The sequence below is a fragment of the Mytilus californianus genome, unplaced genomic scaffold (assembly GCF_021869535.1).
Source record: "Mytilus californianus isolate M0D057914Y unplaced genomic scaffold, xbMytCali1.0.p SCAF_26, whole genome shotgun sequence".
NCBI classification, from domain to species: Eukaryota; Metazoa; Mollusca; class Bivalvia; order Mytilida; family Mytilidae; genus Mytilus; species Mytilus californianus.
In genome coordinates, this window is record NW_026262675.1 from 268,527 (window position 1) to 287,860 (window position 19,334).

General features: G+C 32.8%; 1 protein-coding gene across 1 annotated transcript; it reads left to right on the plus strand.

Moving 5' to 3' along the window:
* Positions 1-1,019: 1,019 nt before the first annotated feature.
* Positions 1,020-6,486, plus strand: LOC127732624 (protein FAM89A-like). The gene is made up of 2 exons (XM_052241706.1): positions 1,020-1,337; positions 2,199-6,486. Exons 1-2 carry the CDS (start codon positions 1,107-1,109, stop codon positions 2,487-2,489), a joined length of 522 nt encoding a protein of 173 aa, XP_052097666.1. The 5' UTR covers positions 1,020-1,106; the 3' UTR covers positions 2,490-6,486.
* Positions 6,487-19,334: the final 12,848 nt, after the last annotated feature.

The window sequence follows — 19,334 nt, forward strand, 5'->3', positions numbered from 1 at the left end:
GGCTGATACAGCACGCTTGTCAATGATTGTATTACACATACAATTAATCTGTATTTACTACTAAGTATATAATAAATATCGTTAACGTACTTACGTTCATGTTACCAAAAAAAAAAAAAGAAGACAAAAGTAAACCAACATGCCGCTGGGAATTATTTGATGTTGGGTTTATTAGACAGAGAAAAAACAATGCTGAACATTATTAATTGCTATCTTAAACTTGCGTTGCTGGTGGTTATTTTTATAACCTTTGAAAACCAATTTTTAGAGGTATTTTTCAGTACAACAAGGAAAATTGACAAATAATCTATCATTACATAGAATGAAAATATATAGAAGTATTTACTCTTGAAAACCATCTTATTGGCTATGAAAAACAAGCGGCTTAAAATTTTATCGAAACCTTTTCTAAATAACCAAAAATTTCTTCTGAACATGGTAACAGGAGAAACAAAATATTGCACCACCTATCAAAAAATGTTTCAATGTATTCTTGTATGACATTATCAAGATTACATCTTTTTATATGCTGTTCCATAAGTACTGTTTGTTTTGATTTACTTATGAAGAGGAATGTTTGAATTAGTAACTTTAATTCAATTTTGTGATTTCAAAATTCGACTCTTTTTTTAAATGACCCACATCTGGAAGTTGATCATGTTTAATATAATCGTTTAAAATTATTTCACAGATTGTTGGCAAATCAAAACACATTTTTTTAATCGGTGCTGAGACTACTATATGTGTTATAGTAGTCTCAGATCGGTGCCTGTCTGAATATCTTTTGCGGGTAACAATAACTGCGGGTAACAATAAAAAATGAAAGTATTATTCTCGGTATTATTACCTGCAATTTCCGTTGTTACTTTTTGTGGGAAATCGTAGCCAGTGCCCAAAGTTAATTATTTTTCTATCCTCTCCAATCTTTTCAAACTCAATATTGTAAGATCTTGAGAAGTTCGAATGAGATTGTCCTTGCGTTATAGCATTGCTTTCACTCCCCTTACTTATATTATCCCCTGACCTGTACAGCCTCAACAAATGTTCAACAAATGTTTTTTTCGAACCAATAGGCCCTATCTCTCAGTTTGGAAATTGCATATAAGATGTCAGAGGGCCACGGACTACCGCCGCTGCCAAAATGTTTTAATGGACTTATAGCGAACGGAGAAAGGGTTGTAAATGGTTTTGATCCAGATGCCAAAGACAAAGTGAAAGATGCAGATGCTATAAAAACTAATCTTTCTTTGAAAACAGACAAACACAATGAATCAGAAAAAAACTCCTCGCCATTCTCAAGACTTAATGTTGCACTCAATAGACTTAAAGATGAAATGGTAAGAAAAAAAATGTTGAGTCAGGTATTTGACATTATAAATTGTATTCAAAATGTTTCACTGAAATCAAGGATTTGTATATTTTAAAGGAATGGAAACGCTACTAGAGATCAATCAGGACTGCAGCGGAGCAATAATCTATGTTAGTTTTGGTAGGAAATATGATAAATATTATAAAGAATCATGGAGGCTGTCCATTTCCTGTTTATATATATATACCAGTCATCAAAATTCACTAGGTCATCTTGGTTGAGAAGATACATGTATGAAGGAAAATAAAAACCAAGACCAGTATAAACAAATGCTGCATGTAATCAATTTGTTCCAACTCCAATTTTGTCCAATTTTTCCAAGATTTGGTCAATACACCTTATCGCTATAGTCCATTTTGGAAATACAGTCATTTAGACAACTTCCTGTTTGGGCCAAAAGTCTCAAAAATAAAGGTCATCAGCTATGAGCTGAGGGAGAAAAAAGTTTGGAAAGTGAACATTTTCCAATTTTGATAGTTTTATCATGTTTATGAAACAATTTTGAAAAGACAAATTAAAGTCATTAAAATTGCGTTGTATGATGTGTTTACACTCATTAAAAATGCGTTGTTTGATGTGTTTACGATAGTATAAACATGTCTCTTATGAAAAGTTTTGAAAAAGTTGTGTAATTTTAGAACTTATCTGGATTGGCATAAATAGCGAAAAAGGTGTATTTGTCCCATGCCAATTTGTCAATTTGTTCCAACTGAGTTTGTTCATTATTACTGGGACTTAACAATTTCTTCCTACTTTTGAACCATACATTTAACTGTTTTAATTTGTACAGGTACTTGTAATTGTTAAATGTTTATTTTTTCATTTGCAGGTTGGTCTACGACAGTTAGACATTTCATTGTTGTCGCAGCTATGGTCACTGAATGATGCAATACAAGATTACAAGGCTGTTGTACAAGAAAGATGTTCAGAGACTAATTCAGAATACTCTTGGGGTATGAACAGTAGGACCAGCTCTATTGGAAGTATAGATGACTATGACTGGAATGCAGACATTCATTTACAACCAGAAAGTCACGTCCCTAATTCAGTGCACAGTAGTACATCAAGTCTTCTTCAGCAGATTAATGAACTTAAACAAAGGGCTGAAACAGAATTTTGATGTTGATGTTTATGTTACGAAGGGTTTACATTTGTTAAAAATGAAATTGAATTTTATTGATAATTATCAGACAAAGCGATGCAGGTGATTTTTTTTTATAGTGCTATACTTTGTACTTGCATATATATCAATTTTACATGCACATTTATAGATTTCATCCTACATCAAAATTCAGTTAATTTCAGATACTTGAATGTTCAATTCATGTACATGCAGCTATTATTTAATATAATTTTAATGCTTACACATACATGTATTGACATTGATACACAGCAATTTGTTACCTAAAATTTTTAATACGGTAACTGAAATTTAAAATAAAATAAATTGATTAAAAAAACATTCAGATAAAATTCTAATTAATGTTTTTAACAATGTTTAACAGATAATTTTACAACACACGAAAATATGCTTCAATAACTGAAAAATAGTGCTGTAAAATAGACTTCTTTCTTTAAACTATTATGCTTTTGTGTTTCCTTATAGAAGTTAAACAGATCTATTGACATGACATATTGAAAGCAATGCAAATGAACAAGTCAAAATATCCACTTTTGTTTCAAAATATAACATCCTTGTATAAAGCGTTGACCTAGGATCTGTATTTCAATCATATTTACATTTTTGATGTTGTTCAGTTAACTTATAGGCATTTTGTCTGGCCTTTATTCTGATAGTATGTCATAAGTATCTGTACTGAGTGTTAACATTTTTATGTCAAAGTTGTGAAATTAACATATCCAAAATATTGGTGCTGAACTTGTTGTAACAAGTGTGACTATACAATTTTTTACTATTGTTGTACAGAATTCCATATCAATAGAATATCATTTGTTTTCTTATATATCCCATAACACTCAGGCCATGAACTTTTTGTCTAAGTTATATTGATTCTTTTAACTTTTACAAAGGACAGATGTTAGCCATGACTTGTATCATTATAACCCAAACTGATGATGAGAGATTTACAAGAGGTGTAATTGGATAGTTCAGAAGGGTTAAGGGTAAAATATTTAATCTTTTGGTTTATGTCAATAGAGAACAGTCCTGTATATATTACTAAATATGTGTGAAGATTTTTACATCTGTATTTTGCTTATCAGTTATTGCACATTGTTAATATTGCACCCATTATTTATTATATATTTTCATACTCCTGAAATGACACCATTGAACTTCACTGTTTATCATTGGAAAATGGTTTAATTAATAATTTCTTTGTTTTATGAAATAATAAATGGACCCTCTTATGTTGTAAAGAGGACAAGGTTTACTTTAATCAAAAGATGGCTTTGTATTTCAACTGTATCATATATTATCAAAAAGGCCACAATAAGGTTCTTAAATGGATCCATTTCAAAAGCCTTAATGCTAGTTTTTCTTATTTTTCCTATTTTGGGCATTATTTTTTTTTTTACATGAAAGCTTCTGGAAAACCTTGACCACAACCTATGATCCAAATTGTGCAAAGGTTTATATTGAATATTTACATTGTATACACAACTATTTGCTGGATCTAAAGTTTAGGCCAAATTTGTATATGCTAGAAACTGTTATTTATTATTACAAAAATAGTGTTACAACATGAAAATGCTTGATTTAGAATCATAACTTTCACAATTTATAATGTAAATTACCAAAATAAAATTACTTTGAATTTATATTACTATAATATCTTTGTAAAATTTGTAGTATTTTAGCCTGATTGAAAAGAGATAAAAATTAAAGGGCCAATTCTGACCTCGGTTGAATCTACTCCTCAACTTATTTCTTTATATCATTGCAAGTGCAAAATTTAGTGAATCAATTTTGATAGTTTTATATTTTGGTACAAATTTCTTTGAACATTTTATATACAATAAGTTCAGATTTTTTTTCAATGTAAGTATTATTGCAATTGTTGATCATCAGACATAATGTGAGATTAGATAATAGGAATTCAGGAAATGTTGTATACAAATAAAGCATCAAAATTTGAAATTTGATTTCTAATTAATGGGATGCATATTTTGTCACATTTTTCTCAAGAATAAAAACTTTGCAAATATTTCTAAATTTACAATGTTTGCTCCAGTTTAAAGTCAAAATTTAGGATCTGGTTGTTATAATTGTAATGTTTGTTTACTTGCAAATATAGTGAATATAATGATTGTGTGTTATTTCTTATTTACTATAGGGATACAGTAATGCTGTCATTTTATTAGTCATTTTGTATGTTACAGTTTATCATAAAGTGTTTACTTTATTTATTTATTGTACAACATTTTTTTTAATCTTGTGGCATAAAATGAACTTGAGGAAGACTACTAAATAAATTATTGATGTTATAATAATAGATTTAAAAGTAAATGCCAGCTGCCATGTAGAAGATCCTGATATAACAAGAATACCCATTTACACAGTAAATAAGATATGGATATGGGCGATAGTTCTGCATTGGCTAAACCTGAGCAACATGCAAAAAAGAAGGGAATATATGTACAATTCTTATGAAAGTTACTTTATATTAGTACAATTTTTCTTTGAAAAAAATGGTAATTCATAACATATACTATCGTTCTGTAACAGTTACTTATCATAATACAAATACATACAAAAAATCAACTGAGGAACAATGTCAAAAAGTTTCGACTACGAACAAAAGACTTGGATTTTTTTCTAGGGAGGTAAAACCAACACAATGGTACACTCAAGTTTTAACTTATAAGAATACAATTAAAAACTAATAATCACCTCATAAACTCAAGAATCACCCACCAGAAATAGCAAACACAGATTTCCTATATTTCTATATTATTTTCTATATGATATAAAGACTTGTATTACATACTTAATTTAAATATGAAGTATAATAGCTAGATTTTAATTAACAGGAGTTATGTATGCAAAACCTACAGGGTATTTGTATATTTTGAAAGCTTTTGCGAGGATGTAGGCATTTAAATGAAAAAGAAGTACTGTTTGACAGTTAATGGATAACTATGTTTCATTTAACATTAAATATGAATTGAATAAATGTTATGCATCATTTAACTTTTCATTCTTTAATTAGTTCTCTGATTTTGATAAAATGTTTTTACTTTAGATTATGAAATAGATGTGATATTTGTTGTGCTTTAACATAATTAGATAAACGTTTAATTAGTTTTAGTTGATTTGTTTGACTTAAACAGACTAACATATACTTAGCCATGTGTTCAGTTTTGTTATTTTCTCTCTTTTTTTTTTTAAACAATTGCAAATTTTCATTGGGTTGAGAAAAGAATTATAGAATATAATGATTTCTGAAAATGGTTGTTGGATTTTAATTTTAATAGTTTGGCATAACTTTTCCAGATTTTTACCAAATTTTGGTAAGAAAATATGTGAACTTTGAAATTTTTATGCTTTGTGAGTTTTGATATACAAGTTAGGATTTATACATTTATAGGCAGGACAACGATGACAAATGTAATGTTTTTTAGTAATCTTCTTCATCATTAATTGTAATTTGTATTTATCAAATGAAACTTTTTTTTTACATTTCAATTTGTCTTATTCTGGTATGACAATTTCCAGAAACAACTAATATGAAAATAAGATGTGGTATGCTTGCCACAATGAAACAACTCTCCACCAGATAAATTTATTTTGAATAAGAATACTTTGTTTTACAGTCAAAAAAGTAAGTTGATGAAACATATCAATTCATTTACTATATAGTATTATAAGAAATGACAAAGGCATTTAGCAGTAGATAGGATAGACGGGCACTAGTTAATTTATACCACAAATTACCAAAGGTTGTTATAGGTACAATTCTACTTAAAAGTGTATTAAATAATTTATTGTATGACATTGTGTAATAATTAGATTTTTATGACAGATTATTAAGTTATTTAATAATTTTAAATCAATGATTTATATTGTTATTTAGGACATTATTGCATGCACCATATATGATGTTATTTACAAAATGTTCATATTGTTCTTAATAAAAATGGTCATAGGTTTATAATTAGTAGTTTTAGTAAATAAAACACCAGTTAAACAGTTAGTCAACATTGATAAAAAAGGTGCAGTATCTCAACTTTAACATTTGTTGTAGATCAACTAGCAAAGAATTCCACCCAAACCAGTGCTAGGGGCCATCTTGAACTTGCAGTGAGGTGAGAGTTTTTGCTGCATGTTGAAGACCTCACTAGAACATTGAGATGAAAAATAGCAATAAAAGCACTGTACCTTTGCTTTTATTGGTTTATTGTTTTCTTGAGCACCTAGTGATTTTGTGTCATGAACTGATACACCTTATCCTTTCTTTTCCATGGTTACAGTTGAACCTGCTGAAAAAATGGCCTTTAAACAAAATATATATATGAGTCTATTGTTGAATATAAAAATAAGGAGATGTGGTATGATTGCCAATGAGACAACTATTCACCAAAGTTTAAATGAAGTGGATGTAAGCAATTACAGGCAACCGTACAGCCTTCGACATTGAGAAAACCAATACTGTGTAGTCGGCTATAAAAGGCCCAAACAAAAAATATGCAGCAATTTAATTGAGAAAACTAACGGCCTAATTTATAACAAAACAATTATGACAAGACATGAACCAACGTTGGACAACCACTGAAATACAGGCTCCTGACTTGGGACGGGCACACACAGAATGTGGCAGGGTTAAACTAGTTTGCTGGCACCAAACCCTCCCCATACCTGGGACAGTGGTGCAACAGTACAACACTAGAACAAATTATGAAAATCAGTTGAAAAGGGCTTAACTCATCAGATCGATACAAAGCAGAAAACATCTAACGAAAACACAGACTGGTGGTGGCAGCGTATCTATACATCCCACGACAAAAAAGACAATAAGTAAAGATCTGAGAGTTATCAGTTACTGACAGCTAATTCAAAGCAAATAACAACTAATAGAAAAATCATGTAACTAAGACTAAAATATCAATCAGTAAACACCCAACATCCAAGGGATTTAGTGTAAATCGACAGATTGTAGTACTGTGAATGTGCATATGTGTATAACAATAATAAATGAAGACTGTTTGTTGCCCTCTAGATGTCTTTGATTAATTTTGTCATTGGGTTGCTGTCTTATTGATATATACCCCTAAATTTTTTTTAATTCATACCAGGTCAGTCTTGATGACAATTCAGCGACTTTGACCTCATTGACGTGTCTTTGATAATCATTAAATGTCTTTGGCAAACTGCGGAAATAGCATTATTTTGATATAAATATATGTGACGTTATTGCACTTAAATCTGTGTCCATTTTATACCAATTACATTTAGTAATGCTATGGGACCTGTGGGGTACACACACTGAAAACCTAAATTAGTCAATTTGACCAATTTAATTGGTCATTTTGACTGTCCTCTAGATGATAATGCATTTTAATCATTGTGACTATGCTCTTAGTCGTTTGACTAGATGGTTAGTCACATTTGACTGAGTAGGGTGGTAATTATGACTATGTTAGGAAGTCAAAATGACTATATGTTATACTCGTTTTGACGAATTGGATTTTTCAATTGACTATGCACATTTGTCAGTTTGACAATTGAATGCAGTCCATATGACTTATTGAAATGGTCGAAAGTGACCATGTTGGTAAGTCAACATGATTACTGTGAATAGTCACGACCAATAGACTGTTAGACTGTTATTTTAATTTGTGTTGTGTTTTTTGTTCTACTATTTTACTTTGTGTGTGTTTCTATCCGTTTTGTACTTTTATGTTTCATTTCTTCTGTTATTCTACTCTATGTTGTTTCTCTTCCATAGGATTGACAAATACATCTGGAATATAATATCATTAAAAATACCACAGCAGCAATACTAACAATGACAACAGTATAGGACCACAAAGTGCTCAATGTTCAAAACCTTCATATATCTTAAGTTTCCATGTGTTACCATTACTCAGTGACATATATTGAAGTCTAAAAATCAAATAAAGAAAATATATTTATTATAAACTCATTTTTACATACATTATGATATCCCAACTTAAATATATATTTTATACATTTTCAGTATGTCAGAATTTGAAGTGTTTATTTCAGATATTTTGTCGGTATCAACTCTGTGTCAGTGTAATATTCTCTCTGGCCAAAACTCTCTCAGCTGTGTTCATACAAATAGCAATGTCTTTATTTGCTGAAAAATATAATTATATCATTTTAGAAGCTAAAATATAACAATAAATAAGTATATCAGTCATGTTAAAAGTTAAATGAAAAAAACAAATTTTAAAATCTTTGATCTAGTGATTTAGTCACTCATCTTATACCATTATTTTGTAATGTAAGCACCGGGATCTTGACAGCCACCCATCCTATATCACAACATTGTAATGTAAGCACCGGGATCTTGTCAGCCACCCATCCTATATCACAACATTGTAATGTTAGCACCGGGATCTTGACAGCCACCCATCTTATACCACAACATTGTAATGTAAGCACCGGGATCTTGACAGCCACCCATCTTATACCACAACATTGTGATGTAAGCACCAGGATCTTGACAGCCACCCATCTTATAACACAACATTGTAATGTAAGCACCGGGATCTTGACAGCCACCCATCTTATACCACACCATTGTAATGTAAGCACCAGGATCTTGACAGCCACCCATCCTATATCACAGCATTGTAATGTAAGCACCAGAATCTTGACAGCCACCCTGAGCTTTTTTTTTAATTTATTGTTGTGAATATCGATTGCAGTGTTTATTTTTAACAGCGTTTGGTCAGATGAAAAAAAGATATCGCTAAATACTCTTTTCAATCGACAATACGCTGTATGTGTATCACAATTGATATCCCTTTTACATATCTCCCCCTTTTTTATTGTCATTACGTGTGTCGATATTACATTCATAACACTTCTTTTTCTTAAATTTAATTTTTGTAAGTTTAAATTAAAACAAATATACATGATACTTACTTTAAACAATTGGTTTAATTGACAAAATAACAGTTTCGTGCCTCCTGGTTTGTTTACATCTACACGATCTAGGGAACAAAGGGAACGCGAAAGAGTGCGCGTGAAAACCGATACTGTACACCACGTGGTGCTGTGACCACTAACATAGTCAAATTGACCGTGCAGGTAGTCACAAGGACTTGATGGATAGTCATATATGCTGTTGACTACCTTTCGGCTAATATTTGACTAACTTAATAGTCATAGTGACTAATTTAAATTTTCAGTGCATAGAATGTGGCGGGGTTAAAGTTCTCAAACCCCCTCTAATATTGGACCGTGTTGTAACAACACAACATAAGAAGAAATTTTAAAAATCACTTTGAAAGGGCTTGACTCATCCCACTGGCACAACAAGCACTAAAAGCAACTTATAAAAAAGATAAAAGACACAGTATACCGATCTAAGAGTACTCAAATCTATTTTACCATTTGCCCTTGAAGGCTTTGTATCTTATTTGACAAACAGCTAAAATGCATTTATGAATCTTACAGATATATTGTCATCGCTTGGCATTCCTTTCATTCTGTAAACTTTTCATTTTCATCTTCCTGAATATCACATCAAATTTTAGCCAATCTTTGCAGCAATGATATATGTTAGGTCCTCTAAAAATAATCCTTATTTTGTTCTTATCAATGAAAAACATTGCCATAAACCTTTGATGCTGGTTAGCCAATTTTCAAAACCACTGAAGATATATGGTGAAATTTCTTAAAATGATTTAAGGAATTTGTGATTGGGAGATCTCTACTGTTTATAGCTGTCCATAGCTGGTGTACTTTATTTTCAGAAAGGGAAAGTCCGTATGACCATACATGTGTATGTATGTCCTGGTCAATCCCTTGGGTCATCAACTCATTGACAAAAATCAATCCATTGATACATTCCTGTCAAAGGTATAAAGCAGACTTTGTAGTGTCAGTGGTAACTGTAATTTTCTTGCTCTTCCTTTGATGAGATGCAGTTAACTCAAGTATTATTACTTTTATGATAATTGAGAGGCAAAAATGATATTGTTGACTTCATTTTTGTCGAGCCTGCGACTTTTGTCGCAAGAGCGAGACATAGCGATCCTACATTCCGTCGTTGTTGGCGGCGGCGTCCACAAATATTCACTCTGTGGTTAAAGTTTTTGAAATTTTAATAACTTTCTTAATATCCTGGATTTCTACCAAACATGGACAGAAGCTTGTTTATGATCATAAGATAGTATCCATAAATAAATTTTGTAAAAAAAAGTCCTGTTTATCCGTATTTTACTTATTAAAAAATGGACTTAGTTTTTCTGCCAGTTTACATTACATTCACTCTGTGGTTAAAGTTTTACAAATTTTAATAACTTTCTTAAACTATCCTGGATTTGTACAAAATTTGGACAGAAGCTTGTTGATGATCAAAAGCTAGTATCTAGAAGAAAATTTTGTAAAAAATTATTTCCTGTTTTTCCGTATATTACTTATAAATGGCATTATGGACTTATAGTTTTTCTTCCAGTTAACATTACATACAGTCTGCAGTAAAAGTTTTTAAAACATTTATTAGACTCATAAACCATTCTTGATTTTTACCAAACGTGGACAGAAGCTTTTTACAATGAAAAGATAGTATGTCGAGGAAAATGTTTACTAATTTCTTCCCCATTTTTGTTGAGCCTGCGATTAACAGCAAAAGTAGGCGAGACACTGGGTTCCGCGGAACTCTTACGAAATTTTAATCTAAAAGTAGTCCGGATAAATTTCATATAGTAACAAATCTGCACAAGAGGACACTAGAATGCCAATGACCTGGAAGATTTGTCAAGCAATTTCTTCAGATATTTATTGTAGGATTCTTTTAATTTTTTTTATCAGTATTGATTTCTTGTTGAATAATTCAAGGCTGTAATATTTTTAAAACAAAACAATTGCACCAATCATGTAGAGAGGTCACACAGCAGGATTAGACAAAATGTTAAGATAGCTAATGGACTTGTACAAAGCCAAAACCTAAATAAGAGGGCACATCCTGAAATGTCTCACATGATTGACTAATTAGGATTGAATTTATGTTGAAAGTCACGAAGAAAAAGTTTATACTACAAGTATAACATAAAATTAACATTATCTCTGATCCATTAAAATGATGTCAAGGTCAGATAAACCTGCCCGACAAACATGAACTCCATACACCAACTATAGGAGACATATTGCATACATTACAAGCAGACCTAACTATGAAAATCTATTGCCCAATGGACCAAGAAAATGAGGCCAAGGTCAGATGAACCTGCCCGACAATATGAACTCCATACTTAAACTATAGTAGACAACATATTGCATACATTACACGAGAAACAGACCTAACTATAAAAACCTATTGTCCCATGGACCAAGAAAATGAGGTCCTGGTCAGATGAAACTGCCCTACAATATGAACTCCATACACCAACTATAGTAGACATATTGCATACATTACCCGAGAAACAGACCTATTAACTATGAATAGGATTTTTGTGGGTAAAATCCTTGTTCATGAAATATTTACACTTACCTGCCTCCTTAACTAGTTGCAATTTCCCTCTACTTCCCCATACGTTCGTCGAGTTTTTTATTATAAATACGGTAATACCTCCAGTTATCTCCCTTGCGTAACTCTTCAGTTTCTCGAGACCAATATTAAGTATAAACTGGACCCCTGTTGTGTTCACTTATCGCTACACGGTGCGAAGCTATAGATGGAACGGCGGACCAGTTTATATTAAGTTATTCCTCGAGAGGGGAGGAGGGCGGGTGAGGCAGGTAAGTGTAAATATTTCATGAACAAGGATTTTACCCACAAAAATTCTAGTTCACTTACCTGCCTCCTTAACTAGTTGCAAAAGAATTCGCAGCCCTACTAAAGGAGGTGGGAAAAGAATAAAACAAAGAATTAAAGTAACAAACAGTCTGTTTGATTTCCTTATAGATTTTGTTCTATTTATGTAAATCCTTAGTGCACGGCAAGGGCATAGTTTCAAATCCTCAGAATCAGTTGCATAAGAATTAAATGAAGGAATGAATAATGGCTCCCAAGGCCTATTCAAAGTCTGTGTTTTTGCAAGAAACTGCATATTTGGTAATAGTTTAATTCCATTTTTTTTCAAATCTAAAATGTCCATCATCTAATGATAAGCTATGAATTTCACTAACTCTACTGGCTGATGCAATAGCTACTAGAAAAGCTGTTTTGAATGTTAAAAACTTTAATTCCACTGAATCTAAAGGTTCACAAGGATGTTTTGTTGGCATCAATAAAACCAAAAGTAAATTCCAATTTGGGGTCAATTGACGAATTGTCGGATTCATATTAAATAATCCTTTAATCAATGAAGATAACTCAGAACTGTTTGAAATTTATAATCCATTATTATGAATCAATGCTATGGCTGACTTGTAACCTGTTATAGTCTGTGGTTTGCATTTTCTTACAGTAGAAAGATCTAACAAAAATTCTGCTACTTCTGGTATAGTTGAAGAAGTGGAATTGATATTGTGTTCTTTACACCAACTGTCATATATTCTGAGTCTTGCATCATACACTGTTTGAGTAGAAGTTTTTTCTGGCATTTTCCATAATTTCTGCAGTTTTTTCAGAAAATCCTTTTGACTTATGGCGCAATTTGATAATTTCCATGCCACAAGATTCAATGTTTCTGGACTCTGATGAAATATTTGTATTCGATTGTGAATTTGTGAAAGCAGATCTGGCAAAAGAGGTGGTTTTATTGGAATATCTATCAGTAGATCCAACATCTGAGGATACCAAGATTGTCTCGGCAACATTGGTGCTATTAGAAGAACAACTGTCTTTTCTTCTCGAATCGTTTGTAATGTCCGAGGAACAAGGATTGGAGGAGGAAATGCATATGCATACATGCCGCTCCAATTTACAGTTAGAGCATCTACTTGAAATGCTGCTATGTCTGGAACCGGAGAGCAATAAACTGCCAACTTTTTGTTTTGAGCTGTTGCAAACAGATCTATACTTGGAGTTCCCAGTTTCTGAAATATCATATTTACTATCATAGTGTTGAATGTCCACTCTGTCATCTTGAAAAGATTTCCCCCCTCGAAAGAGCATCTGCTAGTAGATTTATCTTTCCCGGAATGTGAACTGCACGGATAGTTACATTGTTCTGAATACACCATTAGTAAAGGTCCCAAGTTAGGTAACACAGTTCTGGCGAATGGGTTCCGCCCTGATTGTTGATATAACTTATCACTGTTGTATTGTCCGACCTTATCAAAATATTCATGTCTTTCACGATCTGTACAGCTAGCTTCTTGAAGAGCTAACTGTAAAGCCTTCAATTCCAACCAATTTATATGATTTAGTTGGTAAGACTTTGGCCATATTCCTGATGTCTGCCAAGTTTCTAGATGAGCTCCCCATTCTAGTTCTGAGGCATCTGTGATCAATGTCAACTGAATTGTCGGCTCCTGTAAAGGCATTCCTTTGAAAATATTTGTCCGATTTGTCCTACATTTTAAATGTACTGTCAAGCTCATTCGTACAGGAATGAACTGATTCAATGACTGGATGTTTGGCCTCCATAGTGCTAACAAATAAAGTTGGATTGGCCTCATGTGTAATCTTCCCATGGGTATTAGGTAAATGCATGAAGCCATCAGACCTAGTAATTTTAAAATTACTACTGCGTGAGCATCAGCTGACTGTTTAGTAATGCATGTATTATTTCCAAAATACTTTGAAATCTTGTCTCTGTTGGTGTTACTATCCCTTTCTCTAGATTGAAAAGGGCTCCCATGTATTCTATATGTTTGGTTGGTATTAAGTTTGACTTTTTCTGATTTACCAGAAGTCCCAAATCTTGAACTAGACTGAGTACAAAACGCATTTGCTTTACAAGAGATGTTCTGTCTGAATTGCTGATCAGCCAATCGTCTAGATACATGAATATCTGAATCATTAACTTTCTTAGGTATGCTGCCAATACAGCCATGATCTTTGTGAACACTATTGGGGCAGATTTGAGCCCGAATGGCATTGCTCGAAATTGGTAGCTGTGACCTAGAAATCGGAATCTCAGAAATTGTTTGAAATCTGTGTGAATTGGAATATGAAAATATGCATCTGCTAAATCCAAAGTTACTGCATAGTCTCCCTTTTTTAAAGCTTTCATAATCGAACGGAGAGTTTCCATCTTGAAATGATGAGGCACTACTAATTGGTTTAGAGGTTTCAGATTGAGAATCGGTCGCTGACCTCATTGTCGTTTCGGAACTACGAAAACTGTGCTGTAATAACCCAAGTTTTCTTGCCCAACAGGAACATGTTCTATAACATTTTTTTCTAATAAAACACTTATTTCTGTTAAAATTACCGACTCGTGAATACCATATCTTGGAACACTTGTCTCTTTTATGTTTAAACATGGATGGCTCATAAACTCCAGTTTTAGTCCTTCTAGTAAAGTTTCTAAAACCCATAGATCTCCTGTGATCGTTGTCCACTTCCTGTGAATTAAACATTAGCATACGTGCCCCTACCTGGGGTCTTATATTTACAGTTTGTACAAGGTTCTTTGAACTTACTTCCTTGGAGCTGGGAAACCTTTTGGGTTCCCAATGCTTTCCGAAAAAACTTTCCTTTCCTTGAAAAATTTCCTGGACGAAAATTATCTTTGTTGGATTAAGTGTTTGTTCTGGCAACTTTAGCTCCATGTTTAGAATTGTCAGAATAGTCACCTTTCCTCTTTCTGTTAAAGTCATTTACAGGAGTGCGATCATCTCTAGACTTGTTAGAGTTCTTGCTATAACTACCAGTATTATTATAAACATTCTGGGTCTCTCTAGCATCCCGTAAATTTTCTGCTGATGTATGCAGTGTGTCAAAGTATTTTCCATCAAAAAGTTGACTGCCAAAAAACGGGCAACTTTAACAACTTCTTTTCTGTGGACTTACTAATGAAGTTAACATTTTTCAGAAAAAATTTCCTTCTACTTAATACTGAATTTGCCATGATTCTGCCTGATAAATCAGCCATACTTCTAAAGCAATTAATTAATGCTTTACGTCCTTCAATCCTATCATCTTCACAAGTTGCCTCACCCAAAAAGGCAGAAATCATAGTACCATATGAAACTGCTCTAAAAACTGCCATGGCAGAATTGTCTATACGACGAAAATCATTATCTAATTCTCTGTGAAAAGGTGGAATATTAACTCAGATTTAAAAGAATTGCCTTTATGACCAATAGATAGCCCTTCCTCAATATTGTCATCTGACTTAGGAGCGGACTACAGAAAGCATTAAAATCATCTTTCTTAACCATGAAAGCCTTATCATCCCTGCCACGATCAGCTCTGTTTTTCAATGACCAGAGATAACTTCCTTTTCTACAGATTTTACCATGTCAATAATTGTACCTTCCAAAGGTAATTTAATTGCTGATTTTTTATCATTCTTGTCAGGTTTAATCTTGCCGAAACAAAAGAAGGACGTTCCTGATCTTGAGTCTCTGAAGATTCAGGTTCTATACTGAGAACTGTTGCCATTTTATGAATAAATGAAACCCACTCAATTGGATTAGAAGCACCAGGTGCCCCTTGTGGTACCTCAACTGGGGTGCATGTAAACATTTGACTAGATCGTGGCGATGCAGACCCATCATCAATCTTTTCTTCTGGATCAAGATAAGAAACCTGATCTTGATCAACATTCGTAATTAAAGACATCTGATCGTCATAGCTTTTGAATTTGTCAAAATGTGGCCTTTGGTTTTGCAAAGTTGCAGAACTAGGCTTTCCAGGAGGTTGAACTTCAAGAAAATTAGCATTGATATCAATCAATTTCTTTTTGAATAAGTTTTGTATTTGTAATTGTGCCTGTTCTTGTACAATGGCCGAAATATCGACCATACAAGTGCTGTTGTCAGGTGTATTTTCAGTGACAGTGTCGTCCTCTGAAGCTCTGACTGCCGCCTCCACAGGAGGACTTATGTCTTTGAAATCTGTCAACCCGTCTACGCAGGCGGGTTGAGACAGTTTATTCAATTTAATTCTCTTCTGAACACTTTTTTCAATCATTTTCATGATCAAATTCCGATGCTCCTTTGACCAATTTTTGCAAATTTTGCATGGGAATGACTCGTTACAAATACGATGTTTGTAACATTCATCGTGCTCATCCAGAGTGTTCATCTTGTCCGGACACCTTACACACTTCTTAAACTTATCTTCCTAGAGCTGTTTCTCCATCTTACGATTCAAAAGCGTACGGGGAAAGCAACGCATGTGCTTTAATGGCGGCCGCCGAGAGAAACTGAAGAGTTACGCAAGGGAGATCGATAACTGAAGGTATTACCGTATTTATAGTAAAAAACTCGACGAACGTAGCTAGGGGAAGTAGAGGGAAATTGCAACTAGTTAAGGAGGCAGGTAAGTGGAAATATTGAAGTGAACAACCTATTGTCCCATGGACCAAGAAAATGAGTTTAAGGTTCGATGAACCATACTGGACAAATCTGTACGCCTGACAATCATTTCATACACCAAAACCAGATGTGTCGGAATGACACGAAAGGTCCCTCGCAAAAAAAGCTTGAAGCCATTTTTAGGAGTGGAAATTTGAGAATGAAAGTCTGTATAACTTATAATTTAAGTCCAAAGCCTGTAATTTCAGCAAATATCAATGGAGCGGAACCAAACGTATACTTGATCTGAAGACTCACAAACTAAAAATCAGCTCAATATATGAAGTGGTTGAAAAAAGGCTGTATAACTGTTTGTTGCAGAATGACGGAATGAAGGATAAGGGTATAACTATATGACCCAGACAACTTTGTTTGGGGCCATAATAAAAAGATGTATTGCTTACAATTTCCAAGAGATGGACAAAAACACTAAAACTTAATTAACATTGACCAATAAACCTTGAAAATGAGGTCAAGGTCGGAGGAAACCTGCCAGACGGACATGTTCACTTTACAATCATTCTATACACCATGTATAAACCTACTGCTTATAATATCTAATATGCGGACTCAACCACGAAAACTTAGCTTTCATCACTGATCCATGAAATAAGGGCAAGGTAAGGTGAACCTTGTCCGACTGACATAGACCTTGCAAGAATCACATATACCAAATATTGTTATCTTATTTCTCACAAGTGAGAAATTCACATTACAAAAAATACTATTCAGTAATTTAAGCAGTCACTAAACCATGAATATGTGGTCAAGGACAATGGACATGACAGAAGTAAATCTTTGTAACATGAAGAATCTGTATACTAGTAATAGGTTAATAAGACGCATTCATGTCTTCTATACTGATATTTATAAAGGTTTATACAAATACCTTACACTGTCAAATTATCATCCGTATGTCTTGCTTTGTCCACCTTTTGTTGTAGACGAGACACAAATGGACAATATAACTGGGAAAGGAATCAATTGAGGATTTCTGTCATGATGTTTTGTTGATCTTTTAATGCTGATAAGTATTGTTCTTTACAGTTTCTGTATTATCTATTATAGTTTTCAAGATACAAGGTAAAACGCAACAATTGTCAAAATAGTTGTCATTTAAGGGCAATATATCCTCCAAAGTCATCTAAAAATTTTGTCATAGACATTTTTTTCAAGGAACATTCAACAAAATTACAAATTGGCAAAATTGTCATTCAAGGGAAACAACTTTCAGGAGTCAATAAAAATTTAAGTCATCACTACAAGCTGATTATTTTGGTTTTTATTGTATCATAATTTCAAAAATTATAAAATCAAATAAACTGTTGACACAGATATATGGCTTGCCTGTAGGTTACTTTGAAAGTAAAAAGCAAATATTGATATCAAAATGGAAATACAGTTAACTTGTAAACTATGCAAAACATTCAAAGTCAATGAACCATGACTAAGATAATATCTGCTAATACAACTCATACCAAATATCATCGAGTTATTAAAAGTGGTTTCCCTTTAAATAACCTAATAACAAACATGTAACCAAGGCAAACAATTCCAACTGTCATTGGTAATGAGATTTGCTAAAACTAATGCAACTGCATACCAAATATCATTGACTTACTATTAGTGATTCATTTAACTGACCTAACTAATCACAAACTTAACTAATTGATGAAACCTTCATTGACTAAAAACAGGACTTCTATTTTAAAGTCTTGCCTCTGTTAATTCAATGACCGTGAGACAAAAAAAAAAAAAGGCAAAATGCTTAATCCAAGGACAATATCACTAATTTTCGGTCACGGTGATCTATTTGTAGATCTTTTATTGCTGTTATATTTTTTCTCATTATACATGTAGATGGTTGATCAATGATAGGTTTCAAGATATCTAACTTTTATGGTCCTACAGATGTATTTATCAATCCTGACTTGGTGAATTCTTGCTGTTTTCTACTTCTGTGAAAGTACTTTTATTCATGAGTATCAATATTCGTGGATTGAGCAAAAGTTACATGTTCATGGGTTCTTAAATTCGTGGATTTTAGTTTCCGGAAAAAAATTCAGGTGAAGAATTCAAACCCATCAGAAACGAAGATTCTTGAAAATACTCATATGGTGTTCATTTTCACTTACATGTTCGTCTTTCATTTCTGACAACATTCAATTTTTTTAAAAAAAATAATTGCTTTCAGAAATAAGCTGATTCATCTCTGAATACAATTGTCTCATTGAAGGAAATTGCAACTTTGAAAGTAAACGTTTTAATTGTTGCACATGTGTAATCAGAAGTGGTGACACTAATTAACCAGAGATCGAATGATCAACAGATAAACGATCATCAAGGGCCATGAACATATCATTTAAAGAAAAAGGTTGCATAAAAAATGCT

Bases quoted from the DNA above. Each gene is read 5' to 3' on its own strand.
- LOC127732624 (XM_052241706.1), top strand. From the start codon at position 1,107: ATGTCAGAGGGCCACGGACTACCGCCGCTGCCAAAATGTTTTAATGGA. The intron at 1,338-2,198 runs GTAAGAAAAAAA...TTTCATTTGCAG, and splicing joins ATAGACTTAAAGATGAAATG to GTTGGTCTACGACAGTTAGA.